Source organism: Notothenia rossii (assembly GCF_949606895.1).
Source record: "Notothenia rossii genome assembly, chromosome: 6".
Classification (NCBI taxonomy): Eukaryota; Metazoa; Chordata; class Actinopteri; order Perciformes; family Nototheniidae; genus Notothenia; species Notothenia rossii.
The window spans coordinates 16818498-16841108 of record NC_136909.1 but is presented as its reverse complement, the minus strand read 5'-3'; the positions used below and the strand labels follow the sequence as shown (position 1 = coordinate 16841108).

General features: G+C 38.3%; 3 protein-coding genes across 9 annotated transcripts in view; 1 reads left to right on the top strand and 2 right to left on the bottom strand.

Moving 5' to 3' along the window:
• The window catches only part of rimbp2b (RIMS binding protein 2b), an 89212-nt gene extending 86244 nt beyond the window's left edge, over positions 1-2968 (bottom strand). Inside the window, 1 exon segment of the mRNA XM_079686393.1 lies at positions 2830-2968. The gene's annotated coding sequence lies outside the window, so the exon portion shown is untranslated.
• Positions 2969-4124: 1156 nt separating this feature from the next.
• stx2b (syntaxin 2b) lies at positions 4125-11357 on the bottom strand. Of its 2 annotated transcripts, XM_079685865.1 has the most exons (11): positions 11008-11357; positions 10852-10926; positions 10677-10776; positions 9473-9547; positions 9296-9369; positions 8806-8914; positions 7195-7268; positions 6792-6929; positions 6197-6307; positions 5901-6011; positions 4125-5751 (listed from the first exon to the last, which is right to left on the bottom strand). In XM_079685865.1, exons 1-10 carry the CDS (start codon positions 11035-11037, stop codon positions 5916-5918), a joined length of 882 nt encoding a protein of 293 aa, XP_079541991.1. In that variant the 5' UTR covers positions 11038-11357; the 3' UTR covers positions 4125-5751; positions 5901-5915. The 2 variants fall into 2 exon arrangements, with proteins under 2 accessions (XP_079541991.1, XP_079541992.1); XM_079685866.1 differs by lacking the exon at positions 5901-6011.
• Positions 11358-12358: 1001 nt separating this feature from the next.
• adgrd1 (adhesion G protein-coupled receptor D1) overlaps positions 12359-22611 on the top strand; it is a 30225-nt gene continuing 19972 nt past the window's right edge. Inside the window, exons 1-12 of one of the 6 annotated variants that reach the window (XM_079688431.1) lie at positions 12359-12819; positions 13292-13328; positions 13689-13805; positions 14380-14478; positions 14929-15051; positions 15161-15337; positions 17969-18226; positions 19850-19917; positions 20455-20604; positions 20742-20792; positions 21910-22033; positions 22354-22461. In XM_079688431.1, coding sequence (XP_079544557.1) covers positions 12766-12819; positions 13292-13328; positions 13689-13805; positions 14380-14478; positions 14929-15051; positions 15161-15337; positions 17969-18226; positions 19850-19917; positions 20455-20604; positions 20742-20792; positions 21910-22033; positions 22354-22461 — 1366 coding nt within the window. In that variant the 5' untranslated portion in view covers positions 12359-12765. Of the gene's footprint in view, positions 12820-13291; positions 13329-13688; positions 13806-14379; positions 14479-14928; positions 15052-15160; positions 15338-17968; positions 18227-19849; positions 19918-20454; positions 20605-20741; positions 20793-21891; positions 22034-22353; positions 22462-22611 lie in introns of all 6 variants that reach the window. The other 5 variants (XM_079688429.1, XM_079688430.1, XM_079688433.1 and 2 more) reach the window with 5 other exon arrangements.

Below are 22611 nucleotides of genomic sequence, written 5' to 3'. Positions count from 1 at the left end.
AGGATGTTTGGTCCACCCCCCACTTGTAAAAAAAATAGCACTTTACCCCTGCACCGTCCACCCCCCCACCCCCCACCAACAACTCCTGGGCTAAGCCCCGGATCTCCTACAATCCTAAATCCACCACTGGTTTTGATGATTCAACTATGATGAAGAGAACTCTGAACGTGAGTCAAGCTATAAGCTTGTTTTTTGACATGGAGGAGGAGGAGCCTGTGATGTTGCCCTCTGTGTCGTAGTTGACAGAAACTGCTTTGAAGCGTGGCACAGATAAAGACAGAAAAAACAGATTTTTGTACATAATGTGTATAGGGATGCCAGAAACTGACCATGATCAAAATCGAAAATCGGACAGCCCTGGCGAATAATAATCGATTATTCGACGCCCGCCCCCCACGGGAGAGAAAAAAAAAACTCTTGCATTTGACCTCATTTGCACTTGTCAGTTTGAAGTAGTTCCACAAGGAACTCTTCTTTCCTTTGTTCATCTTTAGTTGTGTTCTCACTCCAATAAATCAATCGCACGTGTGACGGAGAGGGGGGGGGGTGTAGCAGCGCAGCGAAGGGCTGCGCAGAGTGCAGCAGTCTGCAGTCTGCACTCTGCGCAGCATGCGCTGCTGGCTTCCTCCAAGTTTACAGTAAAACAAACTGGTGGTGTGAACAATGGCCATTTACAATTATTAATACTATTATTAGCATTAGTCTATATTTTGGTTGAAACTAAGCCAGGAAAAAAAGAAAAAAACATAAATAATAACAAAAAAACATATAAATAAAATCGAATTTTAAAAATAATTTTTCGATTATGGAGACTGTAACGAATATTCGAATAATCGCTGGCATCCCTAAATGTGTATATATATATGTTTGTATTATATTTATAATAACACTTTTGCCTTATCAGAATGAAATCCCATGTACATTATTTAAGCTTTTAAATGTTTTGTTGTTCCTACTGTGTCACTGTTGACCGAACTTGAGAAATTAGGAAAAAACGCCTATGGATCATACTTGTCAACCCTCCCGATTTTCGCGGGAGACTCCCGATTTCATTGCCCTCTCCCGGTTTCCTTCCGGGGTCATATTTCTCCCGCATTTCTCCCGATTTCTGACAAAATCAGATTTACACAAGACTGTTTCCACTCGGATTTTAATACAGCTACACCAGGGGTGTCAAACTCAATTTCATCGCGGGCCACATTAGCATTATGGTTGCACTCAAAGGGCCGGTTGTAACTTTAAGACGATATAAATATATAAAATAATGTATTATATTACATTATTGCCTCTGCATTGGATTATTATCAGATAGGGTAGTAACTTCATAATTAACTACGTCTGAAAGGAGAAGTCTAGGGCAAATAATTGCAAGTCTCTTCAGTGTGAGGCAATGTGCTTCTGTAAAACGGCATGTAACCGTATAATAAACATATTACATTCTTTGCAAGCTCTTGCGGGCCACATAAAATGAAGTTCGTGGGCCAGATTTGACCCCCGGGCCTTGAGCTTGACACCCCTGAGCTACACCATTGTTTGGTTTCCATGGTAACACGTCTCTTTAGTAGCGCGCGCAACTCAAAGTCTGAGAGGGTGAGGCAGATATTCACAGAAAACAGAACAAGAATCGACAACTACTCACTCCTTTCCTGTAAAATACAGGTCCAGCCCACACATATGCTCCATCAAGGACGGTGCTACAGGCCGCAAGGCAGTGCACTTACAACTACAATAAGCATGTTAATGTTAATCTAACAGCTCCGGCGATCCACTAGCACGCTGTCCTCATATCCCCGGACCCCCAGACTCGGAGGAGCACAGGAATGTCAGTATTGTTTATGAAGCAGTTATTACATTATTGAAATGAAAATACTATTTATTTACTTTTACAAACAGTGAGCAGCTGGGCAGCTGCAGCATGTTTATTGCAGGACATGTGTTGGACACACAGACTGTGTGGTTGGACCATGGGTTGGACTCTGTCTCACAGGCAGGTTGCAGTTTAACATCAGAGGAGACTGGGACAATTGTACATTCTCAAACTGCACCACTTGGAACTAACTAAACAATTATTTTTATATAATTGTATTCAATAACCGTAACAAAATTAAACAGTATGAAGTGATTTGTAAATAGGAATACAGATTTGAATTAATGTTTTCATAAATATATTTTTCTCCCAGTTTGTCATGGGACTTATTTGTACCCTCTCAACGAACCAGAATCGAGAACCGAAAAGAACCACCGGAATCGAAAAGCATAACCGGAATCATTCAAATCCAAACGATACCCATCCCTATGTGTGATAAAGTAAAATATTACCATAAAAACCGTGGGAAAATGTAAAATACGATTCCGATCGATTTTTCTGGACAAGTGAAAAATGTATTCGGACAAGTAAATTGCCAAACTCACTTGTCCATGGACAAGTACTCTCTAAAAACGTTTTCTTACACTGCATTTGCAGGAAACAACATCTAAGGAACCTTAATATTTAATAAACTATGAATATTGTATGTCCATATAACGGGAAAAAACTAATTTAACTGATCTTTTTCATTTTCTTTTTTAAAAAAAACACATAATGCTAACAGTGAGCCTCTGAATTAGCCCCGAGCGAAAAATGCTAACCTATTACTGCACCGAAAATCACTCCTAGCTCCCTTATTACTTATCCTAGCTGCACATCCAACACATCGTTTATGATCGTAAAGACACAGAATCTAACGGTGCCCACCTCAACACTGAAAGATACAAACTCGCGACGTTATCAACAAAAACGTACATCAAAACATGTGGCGCTAGGTAGCCTACAACGCTAACATGGCTTACCTTGGTTTTGTCAGGTCAAAACTGGTCTTCAATGGCATTAAAACGATAACAACGATGATGTAGTTAATCCATAGGTTAATATCTAATGTGGCTGTGTCCCCTTTGAAATGTTCTGATAATCTATAAGCACTAAAACTGCAATTCCGTTTTCAAATAGTAGAGCAGGCCATTCCTACGCTCTGTAGCGAGATTGAATGCGCGAAGATGCCATAATTTTTAACATGAGTTTGTGAGGGGACGATTTTCCTTCGATTTTATTGGCTGTAACGGTCAGAAAGAGATGTCACATGTCAAAATCTGAGAAGGGGGGCCAGAGATAAGGAAAATCCACCCAAATGGCAGAAGAGGTTTTTTTTTGCTAAATCTGTCTAAAAAGGTCAAATATCACTTGTTTTGCAACAATCTTGATACAGGGTAGGCTACTTATTGTTGTACTTTGGATTCCTAAAGCTTTTAGTCTACTAACCCATCATCCAAGGTTAGTTTTCACTATAAGTACAAAATATTCTTTGGACGGACACTATAATTTACAGTTTTTTACCATGTTCAATCTGAATTTTCTTTGAAATAAAAAACATCTATATTGATTCGGAATTTTCTACATCCAACTCACAGGTTTATCATTACTTTGAGAAAAAATATTATTAATTTAACCCTTTTAGAAGGGAAGATATGGTCATTTGTTCTGGGAATGTCATTTTCGAGCCTGAAACCTGAAAAACAGGCCTGGGGCTTAAGAGGTTTTTAAGGATGCCAACTCTCAATCAACGATGCAAATGGTCTTCAAATATCATTTTCAACACATAATATATATGTTGATTATTATAGCAGACCAACCTGCAACACATTTTGATCATCCTCAATTCTGTGTAGAGTATACGACAAAATATTAAATTGTAAAAAAAAATACACAAACTAGAATCAACAACCCTCTATATTTCTAAATCTCTATTAACCAAAGCTTCCAACACCTACGGCTTGCTACAGAAATACTCATCCTAATAAAGGTCTGTGTCCAAGCTAAATCACGGTTCATAAAATCACTCATCTTGACATCTCGGATCTCTTGCTCTGTGACCTGGAAACACCCTTGCATGCAGATTTTAAGGACAAACACTGGCATTTCGCTCTAAGTGAACCTCTGAAGCTTCCTTTGATCTGATTCAAAGAGAGAAAATAACTTGCCCTCCGGGGACTTCCTCCCACTTTCTCCACTAATCTTATTTGGTTTATTAGACGGAAGTCAAGAGCTTTGTGCAATGTGCTTACGAAATAAATACACAATAGACTGAAAATATTTTGTGTCTTTATATTTTTATAAACTTCATCATTCAGTTTCAATATAAAATACAAGATATAAATAGACAAATATAAAATAATTATATCTATCAAAATGAAAATGTGTGCTCTTAAAATAACATCATCCAAGAGTCCTACATTGCAGCATGACTTTTTTTCACAAATTATATTTCAGTCATCACACACAGTAAGCATGATAAATATATATTCTATAAATTAAGGTTACTATTTTCTTTTTCTAAGGGACTCCTGAGCTGTAGTAGATTGACATTCGATTCACATAAATTACAGTAAATACACATGAGGACAGGATAACACGAGTAGACTTGAAAATGCAAACTGAAATTATACAATCAATTTACACAGACAATTGTCGTAATATATTTTTTTATATTAAGAAGATGCTAGCGATGTACAACACATTTCTCGTCAAGAAAAATATGAGATCACTATCATTTCTATATGATAAAAGTGAGTCTGCAGCCAGCCGGTTACTTTAGCTTAGCACAAAGAATGAGAGCGAAAGTAAACAGCTACCCTGGCTCTTTGTATTGTAAACCAAATCAGCTAACCTCATCTGCAGGGCTAACAAGCTGCCACAGTATATCTTGTTTGTTTAATCTGCACACAAACAGAAGTGTAAAAGTGAGAGATTATGTTTTTTAAGAGGGGCTATGTTCCAGGAGAAGTGACTTAATGGAGCCTATGCTAGTTGCCTTGCAACCTAACAATGACAACATAAAGTCACTGCGCCAGGCCAAGAAATATGTTGGCACATAACCCCATGTAAACCCTCAACATGCCACATTTGTTACTTTTGGCTGAGCCAGGCTTGCTTCTGTTTCAAGTCTTCCAGCTAAGCTATCGGGCTGCTAGTGATATCTTCATATTTACTGAACAGACAGGAGCGGTATAAATATTTTCATCTAACTCTGGGCAATAAGCTTATTTACAAAAAATGTAATGTGATTCAAAGTCATTTTAAAGTCATTAGACCAAGAAGTGTTGAGTCAAGATTTATAAAGTGTGAATTTTGTAATAATCATTGCAATATTAACTTGTTAGATAAATATTGCAAAAGACTGCATTATTGAATTATTTCTGAAACTATCTTTTTTGTGTCCCTTTTGTTTTAACTTTCATAAAAAAGTGTTGGACATAATTTCCTCTTTGTTGTGTTTGAAAGCAAAAAAAAAGGAAGAAATACGAAACCTTTCATATAACTTTTCTTATTGCAAGTTTTATCAGTATTGCAATATTCAACAATGTTATTGCATATTGCATATTTTGCTCATATGGTGCAGCCGTCCAGCTGAGAGAAAGGGATGTGTGCTCACAGGATGCTTTATTCTAGATATATAGTATTGCTCCAGAACATTGTATTATGCGGTCTGCTGTTACTGGTGCGAAGTCGATCCCCAACATTATACAAGATCCTCTCTGTAAAGCTGTTAGATAGGGGGTGACCTATTATGAAGCTGTTAAATCTCAACACAAGCTTACTACAGCTGACTGCAGTCAGGGTGTGATTCAGGAAGTCCATCACTCAAAGATTCCAACTATTATGATGAGTAAAAGGAGGAAACCTGCGATGCCCCCACACATGGCCAGGCCGAGACGTTTCTGTCAAAAGGAGAAGTAACGAGGAGTGAGAACTGTGTTACAAATCCTTTAAACTATTAAGCAGCTGAATGAATGAATGAATTAAAGCATATATGGGTTGATGGATGAATGATGTGTTTAAGGAATAGAAGTTATGGATGATATGTTACCTCACAAAGTCGTTCTCATACAGGAGGTTTGGTTAGTCCGACAGACAGGCCCACAATTAGTGCAATAACAGCAAGCAGGGTCAACAGAGCAAAGGCCAGGATAATGTATTTCTGCCAAGTGAAGAGGAGGGTGTTATTTGAACTTCAATGAATTGAACAGTTTGGTTGCAATAAAAAGGCTTTACAGAATCATAGGGTAGTTTTAAGTTATGACATGTGACTTTAAACATTGTATAATTCACACTTACTCAATTTAACTTAAAAAACGGTATGTATGAAATAAAAGAAACACATACCCTCCGAGATTTTTGTTGGTATCTCACTGCTTTTTTGGTCTCTTCCTTTGCGCTACTTATGTATTCCACTGCATTCGAGACATTATTTTCAATGTTGTTAATCATATCCCCCTGTAAATGACAGGATCAAAATGCTTTTATTTTGTGCATCTCATATTCGACACTTATAGTTTCATGTCTTGTTACATAAGAAGAGATCATATTTGTTAAGTGTTATTATGGGAGAATAACTATTCTTGTGGTACTACTGCCTTATTAGGCCCATATTGAGCAGAGCATATTAAGACCAAAACTCATGTACAACAACTTCCTTACTTGCAATAAATAAGCACTAATTAGAGGGTTATTGAGGAAAAACTCTCAACTAATGGCTTATTACTTGTAGAATATGATCGTGTAGAATAAGGCATTAATAAGTGTTTTATAATAATAACTAATAAATAGCCAATATACTGCTAATATGCATGTTAATTAACAACTAGTTGATTGTTAATTTGTGTACCTTAATATAAAGTGTTACCTATTAAACTAATAACACTATTTTTCTTTTTGATATAAAGGCTTTTACCTACGAACCTTTCCATTTAGCCATTACCTGAGTTTCTACCAGCATTGCCATGTCCATAAACATTGTATGCAGCTCTCTGATGCTCGTCTCCAGGCGCATGATGTCCTGGTGTCGTGACTCTATCTCATTTAGTGCCTGACGTGTTATCTGGGAATCAGAAATGATCTGAGGGAGAGACAAAGAGACACAAGGTGAAAAACCTCATCTCAAAACACCAAGAAGAAGAAGAAGATGGACCTTTATTGATCACAATCACATGTTCCCAGCTGTACTGAAAAAAAGAAAAGGCCTGGTGTGGTGACACATTACCCCACCCCAAATTATTTACACATCAACCACCACCAGATGGCAGTACCATATTTTAACCATAGACTGTGAAGCTTTAAACCCTGCAATAACAATATTCTGCATTCGTCATGATAAAACTTACATCAGATGTGAAGATTGATGGATTTCCACTTTCTAACATGGCTTCTAGTTCTTCATTGGTGGTGGCTTTTCCAGCTAAAATAATTTTAAAAAACATCAATGATTATCCAACAACAAACCAACCTACTGTACCTGCTGTTTATACATAATGTGTTGGAGCACTGAGCAGTTGTGAGGTATTCAGATTTGAACGGGTGTAAGACAACGTTGTGTTGTACTCTGCAATATATGCATAGCCTCTCAACTAAAAAGAATCACAGAATTTAATTTTAGAAAATAAAAAAAGTGTATCAAGTATATATAATTGTTAAGAAAAAAATATAATCCAGAACTGATTTGTAAGACATTTTACAAAAGATCTGAGGAAAAATGATTTCGGATGCAACATTCACAGGAAATTATCTGTTCAAATTGTATACTTGATTTAATTGTACAGTTTATCAGTTTCTTTGCCATTCTTTTTTTATATGCATTCAATATAATATGAAATAACCATAAAATGTGTCACTTGTCATAAATCGTAAGTTTACTCAATGCTAGAAAAAGGGGTCCATTACGGAAAATGGTTGGCCATTGAATTAAAAAAAACATGCTGAATTTAAACTACAAATATCCACAGTTGTTAACAACCTATTTATCAGTAGATTGCTAATTGTGATAATTACGTGTTTATTTGTTGGTAGCTCCTGCTGTTTTTCGTTTATTTGCAGTAAAGTGTTGTTTTGTGACTAAGATTAGAAGTGTCTGAGGAACAAAGGAAGTGTGCAGCCCTCACAGAGAAACAGCTGCTGAAACTCTATAAACAGAAAGCTTTCTTTTCCTGGAGCAGTGTCTCCTCTTGTACCACCCCATCCCTGGAGAGACAGATCTCTGTGCAGGTGCGTACTGTATGTCACACACCTGTTTCAATGGCTACTCCTCAGAGAGACGGAGCCAAACACAGCAAAACCCACCACCATTACAAATCCAGCTAAGAAGTATAACTTCTGAAAGGTGTCAATGAAGAGTGTAAGTCCACAATAGTAGGGCCGAGGTTCATGTGGCCGTGACTACTGTTTCACTGGCCGCTGCGCCCTCTGCCCGTTTCCCTGGCAACGCAAACACAACGAGGCGTCTCCAGTATCAGGCTCTTCCGTCTGCAGCGAGAGAACTGGAGCCTCTCATTAATGCCGGCCGCAGGGACTGGGAGAGACAATCCTATTTTTTGCCTTTCACTATTGTCTCTTTTTGTAACTGGTTGTTGCTCTATTGGATTCTGTAATCAATTCTACCATTACAACTACTGCTGATATAGGTTCAACCAAAAGTCACCATATATTGAGAATCTGGAATTTGGATGTGATCAATTGTTACTTTGCATTGTGCAAAACAGAGCTTATTTCTCAAAGAAACAAAAAAGGAAAATATCCCGCCCAGCTGCTGGTTCATCAAAAGTGTCCAGAGAACTAGATAGGAAACGGGAGCTGTCTGTTTCCTGGATCCTGTTCCAATTCTTATGTCATTCTTTTATCTAGCAAATTCAAGCCATTGAAGTGTTCAAAAAGGGAGTATTTCCTTCAAAATATAGTCCAAAGTTCCTGGCCTCATAGGGAGTATATTATGTTTCACTTACTTATCTCCAGCTGTCTCTGGATCCTTCCTTTGCTTCTTTCCCGAAAGGACACTTGAGTCTCATTGTACTGGGTCATGACCTCCACAAACTTCCTGGACAGAACCGTGTGCTGAAGACAAGTCAAAACAAAAGACTGCAGTGTTTTAAAACGTAATACCTCAGAAAGCACTCTTGTTAATTGCTGGAATTTATTTTAAAGGGAACTTTAACGACATTTACTACTCTGTTATGTTCAAATGTACACTCAAACTAAATACATATATTGGCAATTTATAGCACATGCTGTAAAACATTGAATGGTGCAGGTACATTAAGGATTTTCACAGTAAATCATTATAATATTCCTTATTTGTGTTTACTGTGGATACATCTATCCAAAAATATGTCCCTCCTGATGTGTGTGTCCAACTGACAGACGGCTCGTGTATGAGGAAGATATGATATATGTGTGCTCGTGTGGATTTGTCCTTTCATTCATCTGTTTCCTGACCTGTGTTTTCTGGATCCTAAAGTCAACAGAGGATCTGTTAGCTGCATCATCTTTAGGCATACTTTGCTCCATGGCTGCAGAGTGAGAGTGATGATGCATTACACAACAGCAGATGGCATCAGCTTGTGAGGTGTAGTCAATAAACAAGTTTGACAAGTGCGTCATTGATCAACTCACATTTTAGTTTAGTCCGCACCACGTTGGCGTTCCCTTTGATATCGTTGGTCAGAGCATCCAGTTGGTCCTTTGTTCCTTCACATGAAAACAAAAGGGAAACACGTCAGACTTGGTTTTGTGATTTGGAAAAGCCATGTCATCTAGCTAATAGCTGTTCCTCACTGTCTTGTAAATATTGGTTTTACAGTGATTTCATCTGGTAACTTGGCAACAACACTTTGGCAATATTGCAGAGGTCACACGACAGAACAAAGCACTAGCTCTTTGTTTCTTTCCCTGGAGGCCATTTCCACATCATGGATGTTAAACGTTGCACTGTGTTACATTAAGCATAATCACTGATGATGCCATGGCACTGTAAACTGGCTCTTTGTATTGCAGAGTCCTCAGGCTTACACACTGAACTGAGCCAGGACCTGAGTACAACCAGTAGTAACAATGGTCTCGCTAATATACAGTAGAGGAAAGTAACCAAGTACATTTAATCAAGCGCTATACTTCAGTAAGAACCTCACAAGCGAATATTAGTATTTCCATGTTATGCTACTTTATTCTTCTACAAGCCAGAAATGATATACAAAATATACATAAACACATGTTGATGTTCTGTTGGGATTACGGCACATGGCAGTATTAAAAGTCCTTAAAATTGGCTCCACCTTTGCCATGTTGCAATTTAAAATGAGTTATCACATTAAAAGATCACTAGTTATAATCCAGTGATATAATTATTTTATTTTAAAAACAACCATTCTGCATCCTGTGTACTTTGAGTATATGTAGATGCGAATATATTTGTGCTTTTGCTAAAAACACTTCCTTAACCTCTGCTTTAAACCATTATAAATACTTTTAATCTGGATCTGATTTAGAAAATAAACATTTGCAAATCACAGAAGGTTTGAATCCCTGAGTATATTGTTGCTGAGAGAATCATTCAGAGCCCATAGCACAATGGTCTGTGAGTTTTTGTGGCATAACGAAGCTGTTTCCTTCACAGGTTTCCGGCCCAAGCAGCCATTCATTTACAATGAGGAGGAAAATGTAACAAAGGAAGTGATTTTCTCCCTCTGTGCCTCAAAAGTCAAACTCCAGCCAAGCTGTTCACTCTATGCTTCCCTCACCATGAACACTTGAAATATCAACATTTAAATTCAAACACCTTCTGTCTCCTTGCTATTGCCTTATACAATCACCCACTTACTGTCATGTGGGTTGGGTGCAGTCAGTATCATGCTGTGCATCTTCCTCACCTCTTCCACTTGGTAGGAAATCTTATAAATGAGTCCTCTGACTTCTTCCACCTTAATGCATAAATAACACATCAGTATCTTGAGTCCAACCTGTGCACACATCCAGGAAGTTGCATTGAAACCCACCCTTCTGAAGAAACTCTCCATGAAGCCATCTCTTTCCACTGCCACTGCAACATCCTCCTCTCCTGGTGTCCTACTCTGTAGTGGGAACAATGTGTTACTGACTTTTAATGCAGGGTGTTTTACCTGTCAAGGTGTTAAGCAAGAAAAGACACTCACAGCAGTCAGCTCAGCCAGTCTATCCTTCATCACAACGATCACCTCGTCTCCTGCCAGGGTAATTCTAGTTAAACTCCACTATCATCCTGTAATTCTCCATGCGTGGAGTAACACTGAGACACCTTGCTGTGCACGGAGGTCAAGATGGTCGAATTGAGATGCGTAGGCCTACTTTAACCGCGTTATTAACGTGAGAGATAAAAGAAGAGGAAAAAAGTTTGGATTCAGCAAAACGGGATCCAAAATACAGCTCGAAAAAGTTAAAGTTCAACAAAATAAAAGTCCAAAGTGAATGTGTTTCGGGTTTACTCTATGTCGATATGTCTCACCGAACAAGCGCCTGTAACAGATCCAAGGTATCTCCTTCCGTGGGATCCGCCTCTCTCTCTCTCTCTCTCTCTCTCACTCTCTCTCTCTCTCTCTCTCTCTCTCTCTCTCTCTCTCTCTCTCGCTCTCTCTCTCTCTCTCTCTCTCCTCTCTGTCTGTCGTCTCCTATGGTCCTCTCCCTCTCTCTCTATCATCACACTAAATTATTGTAATCTTATTATGCTATTGGAAGGGAACAAGTTAGAATAAATAAGTAATATGTTACCTTAATTAAGAAAAACTACGCCTAAGTAGGCTACGTCTGTGACATACGCATTAGGGATTGTGCTATAATTTAAGATTTTCATCAGATGTTGAATATCATTTGAACAGCCAACACATCACCAGGAAGTTTTACGAGAAGGATTATAATACATAATTGATAAGCAGAGCTGGGTGGTTACTTAAATTGTTGTCCTTCAGCCACACGGTGGTGCTGTTTACCTTGATATGTATGAAAGTTGAGTGACTGGTGGTAAAGATTACTCCCCCACCTGTGGATGTCCTCCAAAAGGTACCCTCCAAACTGAGCATTTCACAAACAAAAAGTAACTAATTCAAAAAAGACGAAGTATGACTGAAATCTCATTTAACCCTTTGGAATCCTCTTGATTTTTGTGCAGGTTAATATATTGTAAGTATACATTATGTTAATGAATACATATTTGACTAGTTGAAATGTGATTCACCAAACCCTTCAGGTCACTCAAACAAAGTTAAAATGTCTTTCGCGGATATTATTTCTCCCTCGATGACTGGTTCTGTTTTTGGGTGTTGTCCTATAACGTCCTAAATATCCTAGTCACAAGACCAAATATGAATACGTTTTTTTTTCTTAACCCAAACAGAATTTGTATCGCACAGTGCGAATCCTGATCTCATTGATTCCCCGCGAAATATCCAATTACGCACAAGTAAGGCCATTTGCGCACTGTTCCAGCGCCCCTCCTCAGAAGATCGAACAATTACATCACGCTTTGCAATTCCCACGTTCAGTACAACAAGCCAGTCCGGAGCTTCTCCGCTCCTTGCCATATCCAGATCAGCCACAGAAACTCTCAAAGTAGTTCACTGTAGGGATAAAGATCACGGATTACGGTTTTGCTTGGAAGAGGAACAGGGTGTTACATTTTCTATCATGAAAGGAAAGCTTCTAAAGTTGTTTTGCCTCATGCCAGAACACTGAATATAATATCTTTTTTATTATACTGCTGTTTTTGTTATGTATCTATACTTCTAAGTTTGGACACATGGACTGATCAGAAGTTTTTCACATCTTGGAATAATGATTGACTCCTCCCGGAATCATCTTTATTTGGGGATTTAACAGTGGTTGTTGTTAACTTTTATCTTTTTAAAGACTGTAGATTTATAACACATTTTTCAAAAGCTATGGAATTATCTGTGCGAATTCATCTTTTTACATCTTTTCTCTCCTTTATTAAGGTAAGCAATTAAACACATACAATGCATGTTGACTAAATCCTTTAATATTATGCTTATTTCAGTGTAGTATTTTTATCAAGACAAACTATAAAAAGCAGGATAGGCTTACTGTAAAACCTGTCCTAAAGAGGTTTCAATTCATCCTAATGCTGTAGATAGTTTTTATCTTAGCACTATGAGGTAAAGAAATAAAGGTAAACAATGAATTAACAGTAATATATTCATAAATATAACAATCTTACATTCATAAACAAATACCAAAAGACATACTGAGCCCCGGTGTTTCTTCATATTAAGTGTATACTGACAATGATTGACTGGTATTCCAAAGTGAAGCTCCTTTGTATTTTATGGCATACTTTGTGATAATTCGGGAGATACAAATAATTGTATTGTCTTGTTGAATATGAAATACATTAGGGCTGTCATTGTTGTATAGCCAACTTTAAAAGTACATCTGATTTCTTTACAGGTTTATGCTCAAGTGATTCTACCTGTGAAGCATCCAGGTAGTAATTCATTCTGTATGAGTGATGGTGTGATTGATTATCTTTTTCCATACTGTTTTAACTTTCCAAGTTGAAATAAGGTGACATTGTACAGCTATTGAAACAGAAATACACACTGTACATGTTTTTACTTTCTGCTCACTGCCAATGGGAATGTTTTTGATTTGTTCACTGCCCTACTCATTAACAGAGTACTGTCACATATCTTTTACAGCTGTTGGGTTCATTATTATCAATCTTTTAATCCCCCCCAAACTCCAAAATGGAATGCCAGGAAAATAGATTTTGAGTAATGGGACAGAGCTTGATTGGGGGAAAGCCCTTTCTGGATGCTTGTTTACACGTGTGCTCTCCGTGCAGGCCTGCAGGTGTTGGCCACGGCTTCTCATTATTGGCCTCTCGATGCTGTGGACGGAATCCATGAGCTGTGGGACAAGATTGGAAACAGACCAGGTTATGTTAACGGAAGTAACATAAGTATGTGCATACATAAACAGACGGTGTATACTTGTGGGAATGCAACACCTAAATGTCTTGCACTCTGCATGGTCTGAGCTGTTTTTCTCCACCTACCTTCCAGCCAAATCCATTATGCTTTTTTTAGTGTGTGTTCAGAGTGTTTATATTGTATGGCAGCTTTATTATTATAGAACAAAATACCTGGCGTGTTGAGTATTATTATTTGCAGTGCTGCTATACTTAACTGCAAAATGTAGGGGATAGATCTGCACAAGAGCTACACATTCTTCCACATGTATTGAGTTTGCAGCCTTGTTGTCACTAAAGTCATTGCAAGTTTTCATAAAAAATGTTAAAGTTGTAGAGGGATCAGGTATAGACTTGAGTTTGATGTGTGGAGTCACACTGAGTTAAGGAAAGTCCTCAAGTAAAGAGGACAAGAGCCAAACCTCTTTGCCACTGTGCACTCAGCTCAGCATCACTCCGTCTTATACCTGCGCACCACGTCCCTCCTGCTGTCCTCCTCTCACTGTCTTCTGTTATGTGTCTGTCTAGGTGTGAATCACTGTTTCTCTCCGTTGTCTTTGTCCAGCTCTCAGAATCCACAACCACACTGTGCTCCCCTCCTCCCATAACTCTTCCTATGTGTATACCAATGACTCTGCCTACACTAACATTTCTGCAACAGTAGGTGAGGATCAATCACTTTCCACTCTCTGAAATTCATTTGTGCACCACCCACCCACTCCCTGTTGTTCTCTCTGCATCTACACAGCGTTTCACACATTTCACCTTGTTCTGTGTTTTGTCCGTGCAGCATGACATTAGATATGATTGGCCTTTTAATTATTTGTCATTGTTCATAAGCTTTGGTAAACCAGAGTTGCAACATATTATATATTATTAACAATAAGACTTTGTATTATTACCCAGAAAGCCATAAAACCCTCATGTTCATTATTTGCATAAAAGCAATTTATGATTAGTTGACCATAAAAGGACTTTGTATAATTTGATTTGTTGGATGAACATACAACTTAACATCTGGAACCTTTTGGCAATCAAGTAGAAACCCTGGCTAGCAGACACTGCTCGTAACTTTCAAGCAAAAATAATGTCCTTCATTTGTGCTCTGCTGCAGACATTGTTGAAGGAATGGTCAATAAGGGCATATTTCTAAATGGAGATAATGGTGGTACGTTTCTCCACTTTGGAAAATACCAGAACTCTTGTATCAGTGACCCTTCTTGGTGTGGTCCTGAGGGTGAGTGCACTGTTATCTACGCACATGATACTTTCGCAAAACAATTTATTTTCAGCGCATTTTTGAGCACTCTAAGGTATTGATCATGATTATTCTTAATTCTCTCTAGGGATTACCTTCTCCTTTTTCTGGAAAAACCTTGAGTATGAGTCCCGTTTTGCTGTAGCGTCTGGGGGGAAAGTTATCTCTAATGGCTTCTCGGTCTACACCAATCACTTTGGAGGATACGTGGAGTTTTACACTCGGGCGAACAACCACCGATGGAAGGTCAAGATCAAAGTTCCAGGTACTGTGGATACATTTTTTGTATCGCACAAAGCTATATTTCCCATAGGCATCCATTAGAAAAGTATTTGTTCTCTAAAATACTTATATTTGTTTCTTCAACCATAAATTGTTGCATTCATGGTTTGGTCAACTGAAACCAGATGTATTTGCTGGCAGTTGATTTGGCAAGTCAAGGGTACATTTCATAAATCTTTTGCTATATCACAAAACATACAATTAATATGGACGTGAAATAAGATGCTGTCATGTCCTTCTTACTGTAAATACAATAACGTTTTGTGGTGAGTAAACGTCAGGTCAGATAACATTTAGAAACAACAATCAGAGTGTGACTAATACTTTGAATTCTGAAAATACAAATTTAAAAAATGAAATGATCTGGTTAATCTATTTTGACAAAATGGGGAAAAAACATATGAGGCTTAACGTTAAGTTAAACTTTTACATGCCAGGATTTGGTTCTCAAATGACTTCTCTCATCTTTGTTTTTGCTGCAATTACCCAAGGTTGTGTCCAAAGCATCATAACTCAATTAAGGGTTTAAGCATTCAGTTACAGGGGTCATCTGGTTCTCATACAATGTGACATGTCCATGTTTCAGGACATTTATCAGTGTTCCCTGAAGTGTGAAGAAAAGCTTTCAGAAGTGGTGGAGTGGAGAGTATATGCAGGTATACTGAGTAGCCTCTATCCACCTCTTTCTTTGTCAATTTACATCAGCGAACAAGCCTTTGAAATACATAGGAGTACATGCTTTGTCCTTTATGATCTACCTAAAAGAGTGTGCCCTGTGGTCGTGGACAATACTAAGAACATTTTAAATACAATATTAAGTTACTTTACTTTACAGAAATATAATTTCCTTTTAGTTTAATCATCTATCCCGATAGAAGATTTATAAAATAAACAATTGAATGTCCAACAAGTTTTTAGTGTATTATTACAGTGTAAGATAAAAAGTTATCTATCCCTTGGTGAAATTCACAAGCAAGTATTTATATACAGCAGTATTTATAAATGGGCAGTACTAAATGCAAGTCATAAATACTCATAATGCATCAATAATTATAATACAATATACCTAATGTACTATATTATACTGAATAGTTGGTTATGTAAATTAGTACATAGGTTTCTTTTGTATTTTAGGTACATTATGATTCTAATACTTCATGCCTTTACTTTAATTAGAACACTAAAGGCTATCCATGTTAAATGTTACTGTAAATCTCTAGCACACAGAAGTGAAAGAGAGAGTTAACATTTAAGCGGGGGTGGTCTTTGGCACATATGGTTTATATTCTAACCACAACTGAGATGTGGTTTTGGCTGTTTTGCTCCTCTGGTGGAAGTGTTTTCACATGTGTTGTCTAATGGGACTCAACTCATTGTCAATTCAGTTCAGAGATGCAAGGGCAAGTAAGTTCTTTGTAGTGTAAAATGTAATGGAGAGAGCCTGTGAGCTAAAATGTTAAGTCAGTCCCAGTTTTTTAGCAATTAGCATTTTCAGTAATTTAAAATTAGCTAACTTTTTTCAGGACGATTTAAAAGATTTGTTGAGCAAATGGTAGCATGCTAACATTCTGAACTAAGCTAGTGAACAGGCAAACAGCATGCTAAACCTTAGCATGTATGCAATTCATTGGAGCATGATAGCATGCTGACACTTGCTAGCATGGCTGAAGGCTACTTTGGTCTGTTTCTACCAAATTGTAGTTTAGTTCTGCTTCCAGCTTCTGTTAGGATTTGCTGTTATTCTTGATGATACATGACAGTTATCACAATATATTTGGGTTTCTGAATAAGTTAGTACATTTCCATGCCACCCATATTTAAGATGTAAAGCCATATAATATTGCAACACAGTCTCACGGCATTTCGTGTTATAGTCACGAAATTATTGATTCGTGTTCACCAAACACGATTTCGATTTTTTTTTTTCGTGTCACACAGAATGATTTTAAAAGCAATGTAAATAATAACAGATTAGAAGGAAAACAGATTTAAAAAAATACAGATTTCAGTATTCTGACACAGAACGATTTTAGAAGCAATGTATTTATATTGGTAGCCTACCTAGTATGTTTTGTGCCTGCACCAAATAATAACAAATTAGAAGGAAAAAAAGATGACAAAAAATACAGAATTCAGTATTCTGAGTCTCTGAGCCCCATTTCTTTTCCTCGCGGACGGCAAAACAACTCCGACATTATACAATTTTAAATAAAAGGGATAGGGTTAGGCGTAGTGTAAGATATTGAGAAAGAAAATATTTTTATGAAACACACAGCTTCTGGTATTCTAAGACCCGACGGGACAAAAAGACGTGGTGCAGGCACGAAACATACTGCCAATAGAAATACATTGCTTTTAAAATCGTTCTGTGTAACACGAAAGAAATGCGAAAATCATGTTGGTGGACACGAATCAATAGATTAAATTAATCTCGTGACTATAACACGAAATGCCGTGAGACTGGGTAGAATATTAAAACGTGCATTCCTGTGTCCTGCTCAGCTTTTGATCATACCCCATTTTCTTTACTTTCCTCTAATCAGCCATACTTACATAGCATTAACATTTACAGTGCAGATTTAAAACTTACATTGCTGTATTTTTCCTTTTTTAGGACCTTACTGGACCCACATTCTCTTCACATGGACAGTAAAGGATGGCCTGAAGGTCTTCACCAATGGGACCTTTACTGCTGGTGACCCAAATGGCAGTGTCTCCGATAACTATGGAGACCCCTACCCTGACCTTGTCATTGGAACAGGCAACGACAGAGCATATGGTCACTATGTAACTGGTGCCTTCGATGAGTTTGTCATCTGGGAAAGAGCACTGCCTCCTGGTGAGATCTCCCTCTACTACGGTGCAGCCACAGGTAGGACGATTGGCTTTACTGGAAAGTATTTTAATCTCTCTCTTGGACATGGCCTATCTATTATAATATGTTTTCCCTCGTGACTCTGGATCTGAGGAAACAGGGGTTAAAAAGCAATTTCCGTCCTTGTCCTCACGAAATTCCATCCTCAGAAGTCATGCATGACAACCAGATATGAAACTATACAAATTCCCCCCAGCCCCCGTCAAATGGCTCTTCTCAATCAAAACATTTGCATGACCTTGCACTGTATAAGTGCCATGGCTCACATAGTTCTGCCTTATAAGTATTTAACAGAGTGCAGAAGCACGTTGGGTCGCAGGGGGCAGATCATTATGATTTAATGTGACAAGGTTTAACATGCTAAGACACTCTTGAGTATTTTGGTTATCTTGTTGTTTACCTCCTTTGGTCAGTAGAGTGCCAACAACCAGTTGACATTCATTAGAATTTATAAATAATATAATTAGACTATGTGATGATGTTTATTGCCACTTTTCAGGGTATTCTGAGAAATGTTCAAAGTCCGATACAATGTCCATTCTTTGTTAGTTTTCTGAATGACCTTTTGTTGTGAAGGACACAAAAAATATGAAACTACACTATTACTATGCACTCTTGGAGCTTCAACTGCTCACACTGCATGAAACATAAAATGCGCACTGCCTTGGTTTCTTCTCCGAAGTCGTTACCAAAAGCAATATATTCCACAGACCATTACCAGACGCAAAGAGCCTGACTGTTATGGTTACAGAAAAATATGTTTACTCCTGCAGAGCACACATATAAAATCTTGCATTGAGCCAAAGAAGAACAGGAATTGTTCGGACAATGTACTTCCGTATATGGCCTTTTCAGGTGGCTAGTTAGGGCTGTTTTTATAAAATGACAGAAAATACCTAAAATGCATCTTAGTCTTGTCAGTCGGAGTATTATGTGCTTGATTGTTGTTGTACATTGTAATTTATTTCATTTTATGACTGGGCATGCTGTGGCCACATAAACTGTAGGCTGGGTTGGGATTAAACCCAGCTACATTACAGAGGCGAAGCCTGCTCAGGTTCAACTAAGGATCTAATAAGATGCTACTTAAATGGGGATATCCAATCTGGAAAACACAATGTAAACATGCCACTAGTGTGGTTCCTTAGACCATGTCATAGATTGCTGCTGGAATGAGTACTCAAACCAAGAAGTAGGTTAGCATATTTGCCGGTTCCATGGTCTTGAAGTCAGGGTTTAAGTTAGATGCCATAAACAAGGTTTGTGGTAAACATAAGATTAATAGATTTTATGGCATAAAATCGACATTGAATACCGATGAATACCCCACTGGTGAATTGAAGCTTTGACGTGTTGCAGTTACAAAAGCGCCTTTACCTTGGCGTAGTGATGATGACATTGGATTATGCCAACTTGGTTTAGTTTGTTTAACAGCTAAGAACTTTTTATTTATTGCCATTGTGTTTATGCTTATTGATCACAAAGGTAGTGTGCATTTTTTTTAAAAAGGGGGTATTTTCTGGAAAAAAAGCAAGATTCAATTGAAAACTTCTGTTGCCTTTCCTTCGAGGGAACCAGTGCAATGCTACTTTATAAAGCTCTTTGTTTTGTCTTTTCTAGGCCAGGCCTTGGTTTCTGCCACAACACCCAAGGTCTCCGAAGAAGTCACTTCATCTGCACCAACAGTTGTAAGTTTGTCAACTTTGCAAGGCTTTCTGATTAACAAAAACAATGATATCTTGATGTCTTTATATGTAAATGTGGTTGTATAAACTACATTTATGATAACGTATTTATAAATACAGTGTCCACAAAGAAACAGTATGTTAAATTTGCACACAGTTTTAGAGCCCAATTTAACACAATGCTAACAGTTAATTTCTTATTGAGCTGTTGTTTCCTATTCAAGAAAGAGGAGCTGGAAACAAGGATATTGAGAACACATGTGAGTATATCCGTCCTGTTTATTAAAGGGCTTTGGAGGTAGAAAACGGATAAAGAAAGAGAAGAAAGTGGAGACAGATGCTCATCACCATGTACAAAATGGCTCCCTGTAGGGCACTAGCCTGGAAAAGAGCAACACTGAATCTCTTGTCCAAAGAGTATTTTCCCAAACCTTGGCTATCAGTCACAAAACATCCTGTGTATGTTGGAACATGGCGCTCCTTCGGAAACTGCCTCCTGATAGTAAACTTCATTTGATGGCTGACGTGTTGTCTCCCCAGAGATCCACTGAAGTGAGTCCTCCTGTCGTCAGCCGTCAACACAAGGAGGACCAAAGCTCCCAAGACCCGGAGTCCTTGCCAGTGTTGGGCTTCCTAACCGCGCTGCCCAATATGACCATCCCTTACAACACTGCCCACAACCTCACACAGGTCTTGAAACACAGTCCAACACATGCACACACACACACAAGTGTTACACTTGAAAAAACCAGTTCACACACATACCCAAAACCCACCCATGTGCGTAATGATGCAACAGTTCCGTGATGTCCATTTTCTTCCACCAGGCTTTTCTCAAAAGTGTGGAAGAAGTGCTGTCCTCTCCAGGGCTGCCAGAGGTAAATGAGTTCACACTGTTGTTGTGCAATGTTTAAACATGACATAATGTAACATATGCAATTTATAAATACTATAATCCACAGCACTTAATATATCCATGAGTTTGAGTTTTTAACACTGCATATTTTGTGATGCCAGCAGCAATAACATTACCTGGCAATGTACCCACAAAGGAATACATTGTGTAGGCAAATACGCTGGAGCAAATTGTAGAAGACACACTGCTGACATGAAGTGCTCCACAACATAATGCTTTGAATCTAAATGTGCAACCTCCTGTGCTGCACTTTAAACTCATCCTGGCCAAATCTCAGGGTACTTATATCCAAACACAATGTTGCCAGAGGAAAGACATTCTGAGCAAATGTGTGGTTTTAGCACATTGAGTGCTCAGAAAAAAGCATGCTTGTTTTTGTAGGAACAAGCTGAAACAGATGTTCACGCATGAGAACGCAAAACTTGGACACTAGATAGATTTGAAGAAAGTCCTCATCTGCTTAATGTGTGAGAAGATATTGCTTTGTGCTCGAGTTGATAAATGGCTGTTAATTTACAGTACTTGGTTTAACCCAATTGATTACAAATAAGTCCAATTGTGACGTAAGCTTAGGTTTAAACATGTTACCATGCAGTTCCAATGTGATTTATAGCTGCAGAGGTAGCTGGTTTACCCTATATTTGGTTTTCTAAATAGTTTTCTCCTAAGTTAATTGTTTTTTATTAAGGGGGTACCCCAGCGTTATATTGCACTCCCATAAAGCTGTGGTACACACAAGAAACTTTAAATAGCAGCGAAATCGAGGCTAAAATTGGCACCAATGCCAGCGGTGTCATGAATTTTAGCCCTAAAAACATTGGATTCTGCATTTGCCATAATGCAATCAATAGCTTACTTTCATAATTCCTTAACTGCCACCATTTTTCACAGACCCCCATTTGTAACAAATGAGTTATTGTTATTTTTGTAGACTTTGAAAGCTCCCTTTATAGTCACTCACTACACACTTTAGAGAATAAAAACATTCTAAAGATGTGACCACAGGTTAGCTATAAGCAAAGCTGGACATTGAAAGCAGCGATTGAATTAATTGTGGACAGTTTTCTGTTTTGAAGCAGCAGTCCATCCCTGTGGTCAGCGGTCTGATCGAGACCGTGGACAGAGTGATGGAACACATGGTGACTAACCTGGAGCCCAGATCCAACGCTCTGATCTCCCTGGGTGGACAATCCTTTATTGCAGGTCAGTATGCTGTCAGCCCTCCATAGGGTGACTCAGTGCTTGTAGTTTGTTGTAGAAGGACAGGGAACGTCCAGCTGACATCATTCGTTTTCTTATTCAGAGAACAAATGCGGGTCTGAAAAGCAGATGTACAACCCCTGGACTTTGCATGTGGGTCTTTTTTTTGACATAATATTTAGTTTGCCACTAAGCTTGCTTGTGGATTTTCTCAAGGGTGTGCATCTTTTATCCACTCCTGATAAACCACATGTGTCTTGTCGCTTGCCTCACGGTCTGTTTTTCTCAACAGCTTTAATTTTTCCCACCTCTGACCCCCACAGATTACTCTCTGATGAAATTCTCACAGAACTACAACCTGCAACATTACCGCTTCCCCAAACTGGGCAAGAGTTACATCTCCGTGCCTGGGGAGGCTTTTACCATGCAGTGTAAGTGCAAATATTACAAAAAGATGTTCAGTTGCATGTCTTGAGTGATGCAGTCCTGGGCTTCGAGGAATCTATAAAAAGTAGAAGCTTATCTAGGTTGGGTGTGAATACCGCACATTAGTCTTGGTCTGATTCTGCCAAGAGAAAATT